This window comes from Watersipora subatra, chromosome 4 (genome assembly GCF_963576615.1).
Source record: "Watersipora subatra chromosome 4, tzWatSuba1.1, whole genome shotgun sequence".
In the NCBI taxonomy this organism is placed as follows: Eukaryota; Metazoa; Bryozoa; class Gymnolaemata; order Cheilostomatida; family Watersiporidae; genus Watersipora; species Watersipora subatra.
In genome coordinates this window covers 17411501-17431486 of record NC_088711.1, presented here as the reverse complement: position 1 = coordinate 17431486, position 19986 = coordinate 17411501, and the positions used below count along the sequence as shown (strand labels likewise).

The window sequence follows — 19986 nt, the reverse complement described above, 5'->3', positions numbered from 1 at the left end:
AGCAAAGCATATTTTAGGTTTAGCAGAATGCTATATTACTTACAATAACTCATTCTTTGATTTATAGACATAAAGACATAGACATAAAGACTATCCATTATCAATTATGCGGCACAATGGTCGATATATAATAAAAAGATATAAAATGTTAACTATTAAAAGGTGTAGAAAAATATATGTAAAACTTAGCAAACATGAATGTGCTCAAATAATATGAAAGTAAGATTTTATGGCTATGTTCACATGGATCACAGACACCAAAATGTCAGTTTTAAAATATATTATGATGAAAAAGTATGGTATTGACCAGATCCAATTATGGCTATGGAAGCTTCAATATAACGAAATGCAACAAAGGTAGCATATATAAGTATTCAAGTGAAACAATTGACTAGAATGCACGTATATACATGTACATAGTGACTGTCCGCAGTGAGCTGGTATGATTTAAGAATAACTAAGATGCTCATACGTAATGACTGCGTGCCACTAGCTGTTATGACTTGACAATAGCGAGTGCTAGTACATAAAGAAATACTCTAGATTTGATAAATTCAGCTCCCATCAACTTCACACAATTCTTCATGTAAGGAGACCTGTCAAACAATAAGGCAACAAATGAGCAGTGACAGAACATAGGCCAATGTGAAGCGGTGTACTCTCAAAATGACGCTGTGAATGTAAGTGCATGATGCTGTGGATGTAAGTGCATGATGCTGCGAAGGTAAGTGCATGACGCTGTGGATGTAAGTGCATGACGCTGCGGAGGTGAGTACATGACGCTGCAGTGGTGAGTACATGACGCTGCAGTGGTGAGTACATGGTGGGTAAATAACTTCAGATGACATGAGACATTTATAAATTTAGTCGTTTGTAAAAAGTTATATTTAGCAGCGATTGAATATCATACAAAATGGGAGTGGATTATAATACGCACTCTGTATCCTCCACGACGAGAAACCTTTTGAGCAGAAGATGGAGTTTCAGCACAACCAGAGTCACAGCAATCTGATGGGCCCTACAGAGAGAGGATATTTATTACCAGGCTCTTTGTTTGGCGCTCCAAAAACTTTCAGTTTGAGCTTTACTATATGGCCAGCACAGTTGCAGCAGACCATATGGTGTTGAAGAGTTGTCCTTTCTTACAGGCAAACAACTGAACAACTGCTCTGACAAACGAATGAAATGAAAGGAATTAGGTTGTTAAGCCACATGATGTGAAATAATTAATAGGCAGTTGGTCAAAAAAGCAGGAACTAATACAAACTAATTTAAATATATGCTTAGAAATCATGAACACGACGAAACTAGAGACATGTTAAACACGATGCATTAAGCCAGGCCTAACACATGCTAACAACCAGACTTATTTCGACACAACACATGGAACTTCACCATTTCCCGCTTCACCATTTCCCGTGACCTAAATATTAGCACCAAACACAAGCCAACCTATATGTTATAATATTATCCTTATTATGACAGTTCGCATGACTCTTTCTCTCATCTACTACAGACAACTCTTTTGGAACACCTTTAAAGGTTGACTTGCAACAAAACTTATATTACAGTTAGTTGGTATCAAAAAGTTCACAACGTTTCACTCTGCTGTGTTGTAGGTGCAAATTATGTGGAAATATGATTACAAGATCTTAAAAGCTCAAAAACGAACAGTGAATCGCAGCCATCACGAAAATGGCTGTAGGTTGGAATCCCTCTCCAAACGGCTTAAATGTTACACCGTTGAACACGATGTGCTTCTGTTTACACTTTCATGCAACCTCATTCGTCGGAATATTTTTACAAATATACTTCACGCATTCAATAAAACCATGTCTATTGTCCTTATTGTCTATTTCATTATCATTGTAATGTTGCTTCACTTTGAGCAATGATATCTCAAAAACCTAACCTAAAAATCAGTTTACTTTTTTACCTACTTTCTTACCTTAGCTCGAGGAAGTGCATATCATCTTCTGATAAACATAAGGAGCATGTTGGGCACCTGTGATGGTCGGAAAAGGCTGCAGGAATTGTTCGCGTCATTTGGCGAGGAAATATGGGGCACATGATCAGATTACGACTAGATGATTAGACCAAGTTGAAACAAAACTGTAAAGTAGCGAGCACTTATATTTAATAAGAGTTTTCCGGTACAACCGGAAGTGTTTATCATAAAGCTAGTGCTATGAGAAGTGTTATATTGAGCCTTTTATTTCACATGATAACATCATGTGTCAAAACAATAACCATGTCAAGTTGAGTACATCACCAAATAAAGGGATTCCAACCTACAACCGTTATTTTAACAGTTCTTTTTGAGAGCTTGTAATCGCATTTCCTCATATTTTGTACCGACAACACAGCAGAGTGAGACATGGTGAACCTTTTGATACCAAATAACTGTAGATAAAATTTTGCTGCAAGTCAACCTTTAACGACAAATAAATACTTTCATTGATGAAACTATTAAGGATATGCTGCTGATCAAGATTGAGAGAAAAATAACACAAGAATAAAAAGGTGCCATCACATCTTCACTGCGCCATAAAAAGCCCCGCACTCTACCTACGGAAACTACAACTAGTGTATATCTCTGTAGTACAGATACTGCTACTAGTATATATCTCTGTGGTACCGATACTACTACTAGTATATATCTCTGTAGTACAGATACTGCCACTAGTATATATCTCTGTGGTACCGATACTACTACTAGTATATATCTCTGTAGTACAGATACTACTACTAGTATATATCTCTGTGGTACAGATACTGCTACTAGTATATATCTCTGTGGTACCGATACTACTACTAGTATATATCTCTGTAGTACAGATACTGCTACTAGTATATATCTCTGTGGTACCGATACTACTACTAGTATATATCTCTGTAGTACAGATACTACTACTGGTATATATCTCTGTAGTACAGATACTGCTACTAGTATATATCTCTGTGGTACCGATACTACTACTAGTATATATCTCTGTAGTACAGTTACTACTACTAGTATATATCTCTGTGGTACCGATACTACTACTAGTATATATCTCTGTGGTACCGATACTACTACTAGTACATATCTCTGTAGTACAGATACTACTACTAGTATATATCTCTGTAGTACAGATACTACTACTAGTATATATCTCTGTAGTACAGATACCACTACTACTAGTATATATCTCTGTAGTACAGATACCACTACTACTAGTATATATCTCTGTAGTACAGATACTACATCCATCTATAAATCGATTTTTTGATGTCGTCATCCTGTTTGCACATGCGCTCGTTCACGAAAAAGCCGCCATCTTTGTAGAAAACGATCGTCATTCTCTTGATTAATAGTATTTCTCGGTGTTGTTTTGATACTAAAATAAAAAATTTGAAAACAAAAGCATTGTTTGCAATAGTTAATTGCAGAAACTATGTGTTTTTAACGATAAAAAATGTCTATAAAGATGACGGACAACAATAAAATGACGTCACAAAAATCAAAGGATATATAACTGTTTGTAAAGTATATTCAGACCATGAAGCTGACATTCCCAAAAAAAATGATATGGGTAGAATCCAAAAAGCACAAATATCAGACAGACAAGCCTTATTCTCAAGCACAGATATAGCCTAAGGTCTTTTAGTCCAACACATCTATAGGCTCTTACCATTTATAGCTTTTACAATAGCATATTCAGCAAGAAAAAGACTACACGATAGATAGGATTGTTTGCTATATTTAAAATGCCTTACCAGGTTCCCAGGCCGTGTTGCTTCATGGTGGTCACGAGCTTATGTAAATGTTGCTTGATGAAAACTGAGTTACTTGAACACAGAACGATGGCAACAAGAAAATCGGTTCCAAAGACATGATAGAGCCTGTGCTGGGCAAGCTTCTACAGCATATGAACAATGAGTTCAAAGGTGAGCCAAGGTGGAGATAAAAGTTGAAAGCGCACTGGAGAATTCAGTTCAGCACTGGAGAATTCAGAATTCCTTTTGACCAAACCACGACAATGACAGCGTTTTTCTTTTGCAACCAGTTTCATTAAACAAAGATAAATTATACGTGGCTTTTGCTTATCGAATGCATTTATTCTGGTGCAGAATTTCCTGTTGATTCCAAAAATTTTTAGATTAAAGCTATATGACACAAACTCTAGCTTTTACAGTAAAAACGCCGAGTATCCATTAGCAAAAGATTTTCGGCTTGAAATAATTCCATTGAAACGAGCAAAACATTACTTAGTGAAAGGATTAACAGTAATTTGCTAACTGATTGTCACTAAGTTTGTTTTTAAATGAAATCCAATGAGAGAGCACAGTTCGGTTAATAATAAATTGAGTTGCTCTAGTATTATATCACAATAAAATAATTTTTTAAATAACTTCATAAAAAACTTCCAACAAAATGCACAATCTATTTTACAGGCCTCATAATAGCAATTGACATGTATAAACAGCAATTGACATGTATATATAGCAATTGACATGTATAAATAGCAATTGACATGTATAAATAGCAATTGACATGTATAAATAGCATTTGACATGGATAAATGTCAATTGACATGTATAAATGTCAATTGACATGTATAAATAGCAATTGACATGTATAAATAGCAATTGACATGTATAAATAGCAATTGACATGTATAAACAGCAATTGACCTATATAAACATCAATTGACATGTATAAATAGCAATTGACATGTATAAATAGCAATTGACATGCATAAATAGCAATTGACATGTATAAACAGCAATTGACATGTTTAAATAGCAATTGACATGTATAAATGTCAAGGACATGTATAAATAGCAATCGACATGTATAAATACCCATCGACATGTATAAATAGCAATTGACATGTTTAAATAGCAATTGACATGTATAAATGTCAAGGACATGTATAAATAGCAATCGACATGTATAAATACCCATCGACATGTATAAACAGCAATCGACATGTATAAACAGCAATTGACCTATATAAATATCAATTGACATGTATAAATAGCAATTGACATGTATGAATAGCAATTGACGTGCATAAATAGCAATTGACATGTATAAATGTCAAGGACATATGATTAACTTCAAGTGTACTTCACTGAATGTTAAGTACTAGTGTTTTTACCTCCAGTGAACTTCCACCTTCAGCATATTGCAAGAAAAAGCAAGATCTGCAATACATGCAAAGCTGCCTCAGCAAGTAGCCAGCGCAATATTTGATAAACTAGAGGGTCTTCATATGTTAAACCACGATGATTTTTGAGCTCGTAAAATGTTCTAACCTTAATAAGATCTGCTTGCTGAGCCAAAATCTCTGAATGTTTTTTTAACTTTGTTTCGAGGTTTTGAATTGCGCTCTTCACTGTGCTGTCTTGAGCTCTTTGGTAAGCTATGATTTTTTCAAGATGGCAGTTTTGGGTGGCAGCTGCGGCGGAAAGGCGCTCCAATAACTGGGTTATTGTTACTAAAATAATTTAGGCAACTCCAATCGCATGCATTACAACAACATATAACATTATAAACCAAATAGAATAAAACATATTATATTATAATAAAATGTATAAAACAACGTATTACCATGAAATATGTATTAATTAAATGCAATAAAATCAAATAAAATTCTTCTTGACAAAATGTAAATTAGGACGTGCTTGCAGGATTGCAGAAATGTAAGCAGGTAGCTATTTCTGTTCACCTAGTTAAAACTGGCTGCCGATAGACGTGTGCTGCTGCTGACCTCTGAGCTGTCATGGCAAGTGTTGTGCAGCCACACCAAGCTACTACCTCTTCAATCTTCAGCAAACTGGAACTAACATGGCTTACCTGTTTTATTGTGTAATTCACATAGAACTCTTCTACGGTCTTGTCTTTCTCTCTGTAGGAAAAGAGGCAGCATAAGAATGGACAAGTACAGGTTTCGTTTGAGTAATCACCCCGATATACATCTTAACCTCACTTTCAAGATGATGGAATCATACACCGATCAGGTATGGCAAATCTAATGTTGCATTAAGGGTATGAGACAACATTGAATAGCAGAAGAGTATGCCGCTGATGTAAGCGCCTCTACCGACCTACCTTAACCTTCCAGATGCCAATGTAGATAGCAATCACAAGCAAATGGTAGATTTTCAGCAATCTAGACACAGTCTAAAACAAACAAAATAAGGTCACTTGTTACAAAATTGACAATTAAAGGCAAAAAATTTAAAGTTGAGTAAAAATATGATAACTATCATATTTTTACTGGAGATGAAGATGTGCAAGTAGATATGAACTTTGATTCTCCCATCCTGTAATTTTAAAGCTAAGCAGCCATGCCAATCCAGCTCTTCCAAACTATCTTTTAACCCTCTCCAGTATACAATGACACCTACTACTATATATAACATTCTCCATTACACACCGGTACCTACTACATGTACTATCTAGCAACTTTCTTCAGTACTTATACAAAAGTAGCTACTACTATCTACTAACTTTCTCCTCATATACAACGGTACCTCCTACTAGCAAAACCATTTTGTATGATAGTTTCACCTCCATTCGAGCAGTGATGAAACCAAATTCTCAAAAGGCTTGAATAAGAAAATTTAAATTCAGCGTTGGTCTCATAAAAGACATGACCGGAGATTTCCGGCCAGTATAGTCAAAACTAACAAAAACCAATAATGACATAACAACACATCTCTTCATAAGAATAAATCTCTGTTGCCCATAAATAAATGAGGTGGAAGGCTTAATAAAAGTTAACTAAGCTAAGTACAATTATTACTAAAACATATATACGTGTACTAGCTAAATGCCCGGCATTGCACAGGTAATAACAACACCACTTATAAACAGTGGCAGGTAATGCAGTTGCCATTAACTAGGCATTTTTGCCCAATGAATTCAAGTAACTTAAAGGTTGACTTGCAACAAAATTCACATTACAGATATTTGGTATCAAAAGATTCGCCATGTCTTACTCTGTTGTGTAGTAGGTGCCAAATATGTGGGAATGTGATTAAAAGCTCTTAAAAGCTCAAAAACGAACAGAAAATCGCAGCGAAACGAGACCGCCCTAGTTTGGATTCGTTTTCCAAAACGGCTAAAATGTGACGTATGTGTGCCAGATGGTTTATCTTTACACTTTCATGCATCCTTATTCGTCGAACTATTTTCACAAATATACTTCACGCTTGTGATAAAAACCATGTCTATTGTTCTTACGCGTCTATTTTATCGGCATCGTAATGCTGCAACTTTGAGCACTGATATCTCAAAACATAGCATAAAAATATGTTTAATTTTTTAAACTTAGTTTGAACGATTGCATATCATCCTCTGATAAAAATGATGAGCCTTTTGGTCCGCTATGATGGTCGAAAAATGCTGTAGAAGTTGCTTGCGCCATATGGCGGGAATTGTAAGTCACATGATCAGATAATGTTAGTTTCAGTTCAAGTTTGATCTATCGCAAATAACAGATAAGCTTTCTCGTATTAAACTTGTTAATTTCAATTCGTCATAATCTCTAATGCGCCACATCGTGTTTGTGCAGCTGGCAAGCTGAGAAGCACCTTGTTTCTTAGCCAAGAGCAGAGAAAAGACCAGACCTTCACCGGGCGTGGAGCAACTGGGTGAAGCTGGATGTGACAAACTTTATTTATTCGCCTGCTTACTCTTGTTATAGCTAAAAATCATGTTTTTGAAATAGCTGTATATTAGCAATGTTCCCACAAACGTAAATGTCAAGATATTAGTTAATAGGTAGGAAACTTAGCAGTTACAATACATTCCTACAGCATATATTATCTCCCACTAACGGAAACAAGTATGCATCAACAACCATTGCTTACATGCTGCATACGTGTACAATATTCTTACCAGTGTATTGTGGAGTTGGGAATTATTTACTCAATCCATAGCAACACTATAGTAGGAACACAACTCCTATTCAGTCTATCCATTTATATAGAAGTAGCTTTATAGTTATATTCATTCCATGTCTAGCAACTAAGGAAGCAACATCATTTAATTGTATACTAATAGTTGATCGATCAACATGTATATTGCATCATAATATCTTACGTCTAGACTGCTATTCTAACCCCAACTCAGTCTTTAGAGGGTTGGTTGGAGGTGTACGTACAGTAGCGTATATATGACGCATCGTTACATGAACTATAGCATTGGATTAGCCTTGTTGTAGAACCGTAACCTGACCATCACTAGACTACCTCCCACCTATCGGCATTGACACTCACATAGACGGTGAATAACACTATAGCACCAGCTAACCAGAGCCCTCTGCACCTAACGACAAACACAACTGAAGTGAAGACTATTCATATATAAGGAGATTTGGACTCATACTAATACTGAAGGTAGATAGCTCATTTACAACAAAATAAGCTACAACACTCTTACCTTTGTTTTCGCCATTTCAAAGACGACATGTTTTCTAACCTGTTTGCATACTCTACATTCCACCAAAGCACGTGAGTAATTTGTTTTACAAACCACTTGTACATTAGTAGTAGTAACTCGGATTATTTTCTAGTATTCTCCTAATACTACTGTATTAATCTATATTTAATATTACAATATTAATGTCATATAATTGTAATATGATATTATTAGTATTTTATCTTTTTAATTACGTGTATTATTCTCATTATAATAACAAAACTAATTCATACTGCATATCTATCTGTAAAACGTAATATATTAATCTATAATTGATAAAATAATGTTATAAGTTTCACGATTAATTTCGCCAAATTTCTTAACCCCACTCACTTATAGATATGTTATATGAAATATTTATTGTCATTTTCTGGTATCATCGTTAATAGCATATTAGTATTATTAGATGATTATTATTAGTATCAGATTATGAAGAGTTTGTGCCAACCACTGAAGACTGGGAAGAGTTTGAGTGCTATGTTGGCCAGCGTCAAACACTCTCCAATTGCATGTAAGATAGAGCTGAACTTAACTAAACTTGACAAAATATAAAGAATATCCATAGAGTTATTGCTCACATTGTTATGTTTACAATATCATGGATTCTGATAAGGTTTTGTAAAATCTGTGTCATGATTGCATGGCTATATATTTATTCTTTTTCTGATCAAGCAAATATGATATAATAACAGGAAATGATGTTGTACAAATCTTATTGCAAGTCAACTATTGTGTTGTGATTTCAGACCCGTATCCTGCTTCAAAGAGGAAAAAATAATAGTAAGTGTGACAGCACTCCAGCAACTATTTCACTGTCACGCCTGCGCCCTCCCCTGCTCATTCACGATGGTGCAAGAAGGCGGATGGGTAGAGTTCAAGGTTACATGTGCCTCCTGTCACCAATCGTACACTTGGGAAACAACTGCCAGGGTGAACAGAGCTCACGTCATCAACCCTCTGCTGGCAGCTGCATCACTCTTTTCTGGCGGATGCCTTATGCAGAACCCCTGTTTTCTGTCACTCCTGAACATCGCGATACCAAGCCACAGCATTTGCCTCTACCAACAAAGAGAATACTTACATGGTGTGAGTGTTAACATTTACCCATAAACTTGGAGAATGTGAGTAAAAGCTAGGCACACTAACTGAATAACGACATTTAGAAACAATTTTTTTCTTGAAATGAAAATATGTCATCCTTCAAGCGAAATATATTATAATTGGAAATTCTGATTCTTCATCATAATACAACACAAAAAGGGGGAAGAGGATTCTACATTCTTAGACTAATGATAATGATACAAATTAATCTTGTATGAAGTTTTACAATATTTTACAGTGTATTGCTGAGCAGTACACCCTGCATAACGAGGGACTGATGGCAGCAATGGATTGGGAGCTTGATTTGGCAGGTGACAGTAGATGTGATAGTCCGGGGCATTGCGCACTATACGGGGCCTACACTATGATGGATCAGAGCTGCGGTTTAATAGTCAGCAGCCATCTTGTCAAGGTAAAACTTTGACAGTTTTTATTTCACAGCCTGACAAAAACCCAAATTTTCTAGTAGTTATTAATACATAAACATGAAGTTGCTGATCTAGCTAAATAATTCATTCAAATAATGTGAAAGTGATTGTTGGTCGTAACTTTTTTACTTTGCAGTCAACAGAGACCACAAGCTCTAACGCCATGGAGCTGGAAGGCTTGAAGCGATGCCAGTCCGATCTAATTTCCCACGGCCTGAGAGTGAGGTCCATTACAACGGATGTTGTTACAAAGGTTGTGTGCATACCGCAAGCTTGTGTTTTGGCTTATGCCGCAAATTCGTCGCGGTGAGCGACGGCCTCTACCTGCCTGCTTGGTGTCTAAGATTCGGGCTCTTTTCCCACCAACGGATGATGAAGAAGAGTTTGCAGACTTGCAAACAAGATTTGCGGCATAAACCAAAACACAAGATTGCGGTATGCACACAACCTTTTCCGAGCATTTGGCGATGGCTCTCCAAATGGGAATAGATTATCTACCAAAACAATTATTGAAAAACAATAATTGCTGATCATCAAAATAATCTCATCTTTATATAATAAAATCGTAAAACTAATACACTCTCTACTGTAGTAAGTGTACAAGCCAAATATAACAATTCTCCTTGTGTTCCACTAGTTCAGAATATGTGTGTTCAACCGATGCATTAAATGTGTAACACAAGAATTGTAGATAATGCATGACACATTAGCATAGCTTTGGTGTTATTGGCATTAAATGAAAATCCAACTCACTATGATATCGCAGGTAATTATTCCACCCCAACTCAAGGGGTGGGCGCCACAAGTTCGTCCACACCAGGATGCATACACAGGCATTCATGCTCCCCGCGGTCATGGAGACGATGCGCAAACTCAGCATCATGGCAGCACAAACATTCAGGAAGAGATGGAATGTCTTGACAGCGCTTGCAGACACACCACTCTGTAGCCGGTGGTATTAGCTCCTAAAGAAATGAACAGATATGTCTATGCAACCATAGCTAATACATCAGGTCGATGTTATCCAACAGTATATCAGTGCAGCACTAGATTTAAGTATTAAAATTGTTAATGTTGTCATTCGAGAAAAATCTGTAATTATTTTTTCGCACTATTGAAGCGATAATTATCATCATTAAAATCATATATATATAATTATATTCGTTCTATCACTCTCAAGCTAAAACTATTACTACTAGCTAGCTTGGCACATAAGAGCTGGCTAGTGGCGGTGCTTACTTGCTGGGAGGTTTGATTCTGTTGAGTATCTTCTTCAGATAGAGCGTCAGGCTACAAACGCCAGGGTCTTAACTCTTCAGAATTTGACATATTTTATGATCGCAACTCGGACATGTACACGTATGTTGAATAGCCGGACGAAATAGCCAAGCTGAAACTGTAAAGTAGTGAGCATCTATATTTGATACGGGGTCTTCGGTAAAACCCGAAGTGTTTGTCATAAACTATTGCTACGATAAGTTTGATATTGAGCTTTTTATTGGCCTTTCAATTCATGCCAGAACACCACGTGACAAGACAATAACCAAACGGCGCGGATACGTCATCGAAATAAAGAGATTCCAATCTACGGCGGCTTTTTGTTTTTGAGCTTTTAAGAGCTTTTAATCACATTCCCACATATTTGGCACCTACCACACAACAGAGTGAGACATGGCGAATCTTTTGATACCAAATAACTGTAATGTGAATTTTGTTGCAAGTCAACCTTTAAGATAGCCTAAATCTTTATTATAATAAGCGCGTTAAGAAAAATATTGCATCATGATCTCTCACGCAATCATGATCTTCAAGCATGCTAGCTAAAGCTTCAAGCGTACTATTTTAATCAATCTGAATTAAAAGTTGGCAGTTGTAATAAGTATGTGAACAATTATACAATAGTATGGCAGGGACATAGCGTATTGGATAACACGCCTGTTTGCAGAATGAGTGTTTCTGAGTTCAATACCAATGCGAAGCAGGTTTTGTTCCTAGATTTTAATCGTTATAACTAAACACACAAACGACAGACAACAGACACTGAGATATATATATATCTTAGAGCTTGTATATATATGTACAAGCTCTAACTTACATAAATAAACAACACAACTATTACCTTGCAGTGTTTAACTACACAAAAAAGCACAAGGAAATGAAGATTGTTTCACAAGAACTCCGCATGCACAATTTTGATACCGAGGATGTATTTGGGTCTTTGGGTGCTTTGAACACACTCAAGGCCTTCTCACTGAGTGAAAAGGCTGGAGACTTTACAGACAAAGAGCTGAGACTTTGCAGAGTAGGGTCAAGCAGCAGCTGAGAACTGGTTGTTCGCTTCAATGCTGAACTGAACTGCTGTTTCCCTAAAACATTTCAAGATGTTTAGTCTAGTGCTTCCTAAATTGCACTTTCACATAACTGGTGTGTATTGTGAGGAGGTCAACTTCACAAACAGATAGGCTCGAGATGGAATAAGATCTATAACCATATAAATTATTCGGAAGAGCTAGAGGTGATAATGGAGGCAGTGAGATGCTCTCGATAATAACATAAGCAAATACATGCAAAAGAAAAAGGAGCAGCTGTGTTGAAGTGCTGACTTATAATCAGTAGGTCAAATAGGTAGGTCAAATAGGTAGGTCAAATAGGTCAAGTAGGTTTGAATCACACAGGAACCACTGCAGAAGGGTGTTCAACCACAATTGCTCCTGTGCCAGATCTCATGAGCAAATGGTTACGATAAATTCTATACCAGAAAGAAGACCATTTGTGCTGACAACCCCTAGCAGGCCAAAAAGAGCATGAAGTTTGCAACATTGAAAAAAAACAACCACAAGCAGCACTTTTCAGCGTAATAAGACATTATTCAGGCAAAAAGGCTTACCAAAAAGACTGCTAAGGCGTCTCGAAAGAACTTCTTTGCTGGATGGTAATTGTTGACTCTCTGACCTCTTAGCAGCCATTTTTAAAGCATGCCTGTCTAATATCCGTTGCAGACCAACTGTAGCATCTAGAGAAAGCATACGCATTAGCATCAGCCTGAAGAATCATTTTGTTGCATTGGTAAAGTCAGCTTTTAAAATTCGTTTTCATAAACAATTGTATGGATGGTACAATCTAACAAGCCTACAAAAAGGTTTAAGTTCTAAGATATGTTTCTAATAAGATTAAAATATGGTAGTAGATTATATGGCAAAAAATAGCAATGGCTCTCTAATGACGCATAATAGTTCAATGCTCGCAATGACTAACTTGTGTGATGAAACCCTTTGGAGCGCTAAATTTGTGCAGCTACAGTAATAAGCATATATAGAAAGATACTTAATGATTATAATTACCACAAATACAGCTATCCGTTAATCATTTGTTTACTAAGCCATCAAAAAATATCATTTATTGCATAGTTCAATTACATATTCATATTGTTTGACCATGTAAGCATCAATCTCCCACGACAGCCTTTTATATCCATGGATCATATATCGTGTTGAAAGATCAGGACTGCAGCAGGAAGGCTGAATACCAGCACTGCTGCCCGTTACCAGCGCAAAATTAAACTTTTTAAAGCTTTATCAGGCAGACATGTAGTTTAAGCCTTGATTTACACAAAATTAGCTGCTGTTTTGTTTAAATTGTTGTACTACAAAAGTTCCATAGCGAGACTGCTCTCTACATTTATCTATTCTTGTTTTTAGAATCAGCCTCACATTGAAGTTAAACACATGATGGGTTCTACAGCCCCCTCCTCTTTGCACATTTAAACTCACAGTGGTGATGATAATAATGGGACTGTCTGGTAAGTTCTTAATTGTATTTAAGAAATTACTAAATAAATAGAAGTATAAATAAAATAAATACAAAGATAATAATCTTTTTTATTTATGGCATAAATTCCCTTTTCCTATAATCTCAGACCATGCATATTATACATAATGAAAAGCAAAATATCTGGATATTCTGTCTACCACCAAAAGTGAATTCTAGTAATAAAATCGGTTTAATGCGCACTCATTATATCCTATCGGGTCAGTCTAGGCTTATGGTGTTATACCAAATACCAGGATGCTAGAAATACTCTAAAGGAACTTAAAAACACCAGAAAGTAACTTTTATATAGAGCTATGTTCTAAAATTATGTCAAATTAAGTTGCGTTCTCCACAAATTTAAACATCTTCGGTTTTGGATTTTTGTACCGCTTTATGCCGAAAATGGCATATTGTACCAAAATCAAACAAATAAAGCAAAAATCAGTTAGTTTTACATAATATTCTTATCCAGTACATTCTGAGCTTTCCATTGATGTGCATATTGTCATAATTCACATAATACCGACGGAACAATAATAATATGAATTAACAATAAAAAATGTGTTTCTTTTACGTCATGCATGGGCAACCTTTGTTCACATGTGGTCCAGATTATGTTTTCCAAGACTGGCCACAGGCCAGGAGTCCTAATTATAGAATTGCAATATTTGTATACATATATACTTATAATTTGATATATACTATGCAGATAAACATATATTAAACTACTGATTTTTTTATTCATTTGCCATATACTTTACATAGAAAGGGTAAGGAAACAAAAATTGTAAAAGCTAAAAATATTTATTAAAAACAATTTATGGAAACACAGTTTATTAATCTTATAATTACAAATGAGAAAAATTGTAACAAAACCTTATTTTAATGGGAAATTTAGGCTTGGTGTTTCTTCATCAGTGCCTCAATGTTTGGTGAAATGCTGGAGGCGGCTACTCTAAGGTTATTTTCAAGGTGATTATCTGTCAGCCTTGTTTTTGCGTGTTTCATTTTCGTAAACAGTTGCTCACATATGTAAGTACTCCCAAATAGTGACATTTTCTTTCTTGCAAAGTCTGTGATCCTGGGGAAAGCTTCTTTACATAGATTTTTATAAAATTCCAGTAGCGAATAATCTCTCATTCCTCATCTTAAGTCTTCATTTCCTTGGAGTTCAATCAATTCCATCTGCAATTCTTCGGGAGCTGACATCAAATGGTAAAGAGAAAATAAATTAGCTTCTTGTGATTTGAAATCTTGAGATCTACTAATGAATTCTTTGTGAATTAATACAAGCTCATCAGCATAGGAAGTACAGTCTGCTTTGCAATGATTTGCCAATGCAGGAAAATGGAAAATATTACCACTTCTCAGCTGTTTTTCCCCCAGTTGAATTTTGTTTTGAAATGTCTTGATATGACTGTACAACTGATGAACAAATTGGTCCTTTCCTTGCAGTTGTGAATTCAACTCTTTCAGATATGAAGTAAAGTCAACAAGAAAAGCGAGATCCCGTACACAGCCATCATCACTTGATTCAGGGATAGACCTGCCTTTCATTTTCATAAATGTGAAAATTTCCCTCCTCAAATCATAAAATCGTTTCAACATTTTTCCTTTGCTCAACCATCGCACCTCACAGTAGTAAACCATATCTCCATGTTCTGCCTCGATATCTTCAAGGAATTCTTTAAACTGGCGGTGGTTTAATGCTCAAGATTTTATAAAAATTAATACTCAAAACTACTTTAGACATGATGGGCTCAAATTTGATGGACTTGGCGCACAAATTCTCTTGGTGAATTATGCAGTGAAACACATAAAAATCTTTTGTGTCCATGTTCATAGAAGTTAACTCTGTCTTAATTTTAGAAGTTAGGCCAACTTTACTACCAACCATTGCTGGTGCACGATCTGTTGATATACCATGAAGTTTATCAAAATGAAGATTAAATTTAGCCATTAATATTTTCAGTTCTTGGAAAATATCCTCTCCAGTAGTAGTGTCTTTCATTGCTTGAAGACCAAGCATATCTTCTGTGATATTGAAATCGGCATCAACTCTACGCATAAAAACTGCAAGTTGGGCTATATTTGCCACGTCAGTACTTTTATCAATAGCCAAGGAAAAATACTTACATTTCGAAGCAAGTTCTTATAGGCCTGTTTCTATATTGGTAGCAAGTTCGTCAATCCGTCTTGTTACAGTTCTACGAGAAAAACTGATATTATCAATTTCTTTTTTTCTACCTGGACACAAAATATCAATTACTGCTTGTAGACACTCTTTCACAAAATCGCCATCGGAATAATTTTTCGAATGTTTTGCGATCTTCTCACTAACAACGTAACTAGCACGAATAACATTGTCAGCATCATCACGTTTCTTGACGAAAATTGTCTGCTGCTCTTTCAATTTTTTTATAAGTTTTTCGACTTTTTGTTTTCTACATTCACCTTGAAAACTATCGTACACAGATGAGTGTTTGGAAATGTTGTGTCTTTTCACATTATATTCTTTCATGACAGAAACTGACTCTGAAAACAATAAACACATTGGTTTTTCTTTGATTTGTGTGAAAAAATAGTCATTGATCCACTTTTCCTTGAACACTTGAGATTAGTTATCCACTTTCCTCTTTTTTGATGACGATATTTTGGGTTGGATGCGTTCAAGAAATTTGTGATCTCGACTAGAAGTGAAATTTCGCGCTAAATCGTCCTTGACTGCTGAAAATTACTTAACAAAACGTCATGTTGACATCAGGATATGGATGCTAAAGGATGGTTTTTATCTATTTATGATTATTTCTCATGAATGCAGAGGTTGATGAGATTCTCATAGAGGGAGTTTTATTGTCATTGAGGAAAGTTTTATTTTTGAGATCATTCTTTCTTACTTTCTAAATTTAAGAATAAAAATTATATTTATCAAAAGTCTCCGCGGGCCGAACGAAAAGCCTTCGCAGGTCAGATTTGGCCCACGGGCCGTAGGTTGCCCATGCATGTTTCAAGTGGTCCCATAATTATGATCACCGCTGTAGGCTACAATAAATGCATCGAATAATAAAACTTCTCTTTTGAAGAAATAGTATGAACAGAAGAATGTGTCAAATCAACTATTGTCTGCGCCAGTTATACAAATGCAACCTACCTTATCAAAATGCAAGGGATGTATTTTTTTAAATAATCCTTTACTGGATTGCATAATTCTACTTGATGCCTATTTACTTGCAGCTGCAGCATGAAATGCTTTTTAGAAGAACTTTATCTTTGCAGGTTATGGTGATGTGTTGTAGCCCTGAAGCAACTTACAGTACCACAGCACTGTTGCAGGTTATGGTGATGTGTTGTAGCCCTGAAGCAACTTACAGTACCACAGTACTGTTGCAGGTTATGGTGATGTGTTGTAGCCCTGAAACAACTTACAGTACCACAGTACTGTTGCAGGTTATGGTCATGTGGTGTAGCCCTGAAGCAACTTACAGTACCACAGCACTGTTGCAGGTTATGGTGATGTGTTGTAGCCCTGAAGCAACTTACAGTACCACAGCACTGTTGCAGGTTATGGTGATGTGGTGTAGCCCTGAAGCAACTTACAGTACCACAGTACTGTTGCAGGTTATGGTGATGTGTTGTAGCCCTGAAGCAACTTATAGTACCACAGCACTGTTGCAGGTTATGGTCATGTGGTGTAGCCCTGAAGCAACTTACAGTACCACAGCACTGTTGCAGGTTATGGTCATGTGTTGTAGCCCTGAAGCAACTTACAGTACCACAGTACTGTTGCAGGTTATGGTCATGTGGTGTAGCCCTGAAGCAACTTACAGTACCACAGCACTGTTGCAGGTTATGGTGATGTGTTGTAGCCCTGAAGCAACTTACAGTATTACAGTACTGTTCGAATATGATGTTTCTTAATACCGTTATTCTACATAAAACCGAGTATTACACTACATAATTTTTCTTGACATTGCTACACATAATATATCAAAAATTAATAAAACCTAAGTTTTCAGTGAACTTTGATATATCTGTGAAACTATAAGACAGTCCTTATCTTATACTATGTGAGTATTCCTTTTTATGTATTACTAACATGCTGGGACTTAACTATCGGTGTTACAACCTCTCACAATGAATATGTTGGCATAAATTTGTTTAACTGATAGAAAACACCTAGTGAAATATGAAATAACCAGCAACTCATGTATATTTTTAGGTGTGTATGAACAATTCAACAATAAAAATATTTAATTACATAGGAATGAGCTCACATTAAACGCTTTCCTTGCTGTAACCACAAAAATATTGCTAGTGCCAAATTAAATGTTTCTTACTTTTGTATCTATCACTAACTGCCATCAATTTCACTTCACAATCTGCAATGTGTTGTTGATTCGTTCGTCGACAACAAGTTTTGCTATAATAAAGTAGGTCTAACCTATACACCAGCATGTTGATAGTTTGATTGTACCTTCAACTTTCTGGTTAAGTTTGTAACCAAAAAATCATAACTTCAACCTCTCTATAACAATAATGGTAACTTCAACAAACAACATGATGACTTTTAGCACTGAATACCAATAACACCTAACAATAGTACTGGGAGTATAGGGGGAGGAGGGGGGAGGGTCTCTCAGTCACAGTATCAAATAAGACCAAGCATCAAGGAATAGAATAGTTGTTCTATTTTTTCGTCAGCCAAAAATGTTTAAAAAAGTTCAGAATCTAATTTAGGTAATTAAAAACTGGTGATTGCTATCGAGTATGTAAAGAGATATAAAATGGACAAAAGTAATGCAAGTGTTGAAGATTATTTGAGCTTCACACCTAGTGTACCATACTTGCTCTAAAAATCTTATGGATTTTGGTAGTGTTGTTATAAACCTGGCTATTATACAAATGAAGAAGGAAACATTCTTTTGCAATAACACACTCGCTGAAAAAGGACCTAGAGCAGTGATGACCTTGAAAACTCAAATAACCTAATACTAAGAGCCTTCATTTATTGGAGTATAAGACCACAATGATGCTCAGCATTGTATTTGTATAAGTTAACCCATAAGAGCTGTATGTAACTAACACTTAACACACCTTCTTGTTTAACACTTTGTTTAACACTTGCCTCCAGTACCACTGTACCATGTGCATTGGTTTTCTCATAAATGGATGAAAATGATGCAAAAGAAGTGTTGTTTAACTGTGTTCATAAATTACATTTTGCTAGCTTGCACTATATACTACAAATTTTCTTAAGGAAATAGCAATTATCCATGCATATAACATACTACAATGCTTCTCATAAATTGTCTTTTCTCAAAGACACACTATACTCCATCCTATGATGATTTATGTTTTGAAGTCATGCTGATTTATTTATGAGTCATGCTTTTAAAAACAACTTTCTTTGACAGTATCCATTTAATTACATCTCCTCTAGGAATGTGACTCTATAAAACTTTTGCCATTACAAACACTCAAAAAACCAATCACAGTTTGACTTTTGCAAAATATGATCATAGCCAAAAAAAATTTTCAATGACAAGTTTTATCATAGCCACCAGATACCAAAAACATAAAATTTCAGCTGTTTACTGTTAAAGTAATCTAATGTTGGGCATACAAAAGAGCATTGTCAGTCCTTTGCTGCCTGAAACACTACTACTAGAAACCTGCCAGCAAGTAAGCAGTAACCTGCTCACCAAAAAGCAAGACAACTTTAAGATGTTGTTTCACAGACTCTCTTTTGGCAGTTTTTGTTTATAGTAGACTTTAGCACAACAAACATCACTAAAATATGGACACGTGTAAACAAGTTTAAACCCTGTCACTGAGTTAAATTCTAAGGCAATATGCACTACAATTCATAGTTGGGCAACCTGTTTGCATACGAAAGCTATAAGTCTGCAACCCATTTACAATACACTCGTTGCACAATAATAACCGTATCGTTAGCTTGCAAAACCATTCAAATTCAAAGTATCACATCCTTTACGTTACCCTTCTGCGTGTGCGATGCTTTGTAGAAGACGAGAGCTTCTCAAAGTTCTTCACTTGCACAGCAATGATGGTTTATGTCAGTTCAAACAAGCGCATATATTCTGATGGCAACATGAACAAGTGGACAGAATTCAGTTGTGCATGTATTTCATGTAAGTGTACCGCCGTTAA

At 35.8% G+C, this 19986-nt stretch overlaps 1 protein-coding gene across 2 annotated transcripts; it reads right to left on the bottom strand.

The window, feature by feature from the left end:
- Positions 1-17: 17 nt before the first annotated feature.
- LOC137395014 (uncharacterized) lies at positions 18-19928 on the bottom strand. Of its 2 annotated transcripts, none has more exons than XM_068081798.1 (9): positions 19816-19928; positions 12893-13018; positions 12205-12371; positions 6101-6172; positions 5846-5897; positions 5305-5486; positions 3760-3902; positions 938-1018; positions 18-596 (listed from the first exon to the last, which is right to left on the bottom strand). In XM_068081798.1, exons 2-9 carry the CDS (start codon positions 12969-12971, stop codon positions 497-499), a joined length of 876 nt encoding a protein of 291 aa, XP_067937899.1. In that variant the 5' UTR covers positions 12972-13018; positions 19816-19928; the 3' UTR covers positions 18-496. The 2 variants fall into 2 exon arrangements, with proteins under 2 accessions (XP_067937899.1, XP_067937898.1); XM_068081797.1 differs by lacking the exon at positions 19816-19928 and adding an exon at positions 14844-14951.
- Positions 19929-19986: the final 58 nt, after the last annotated feature.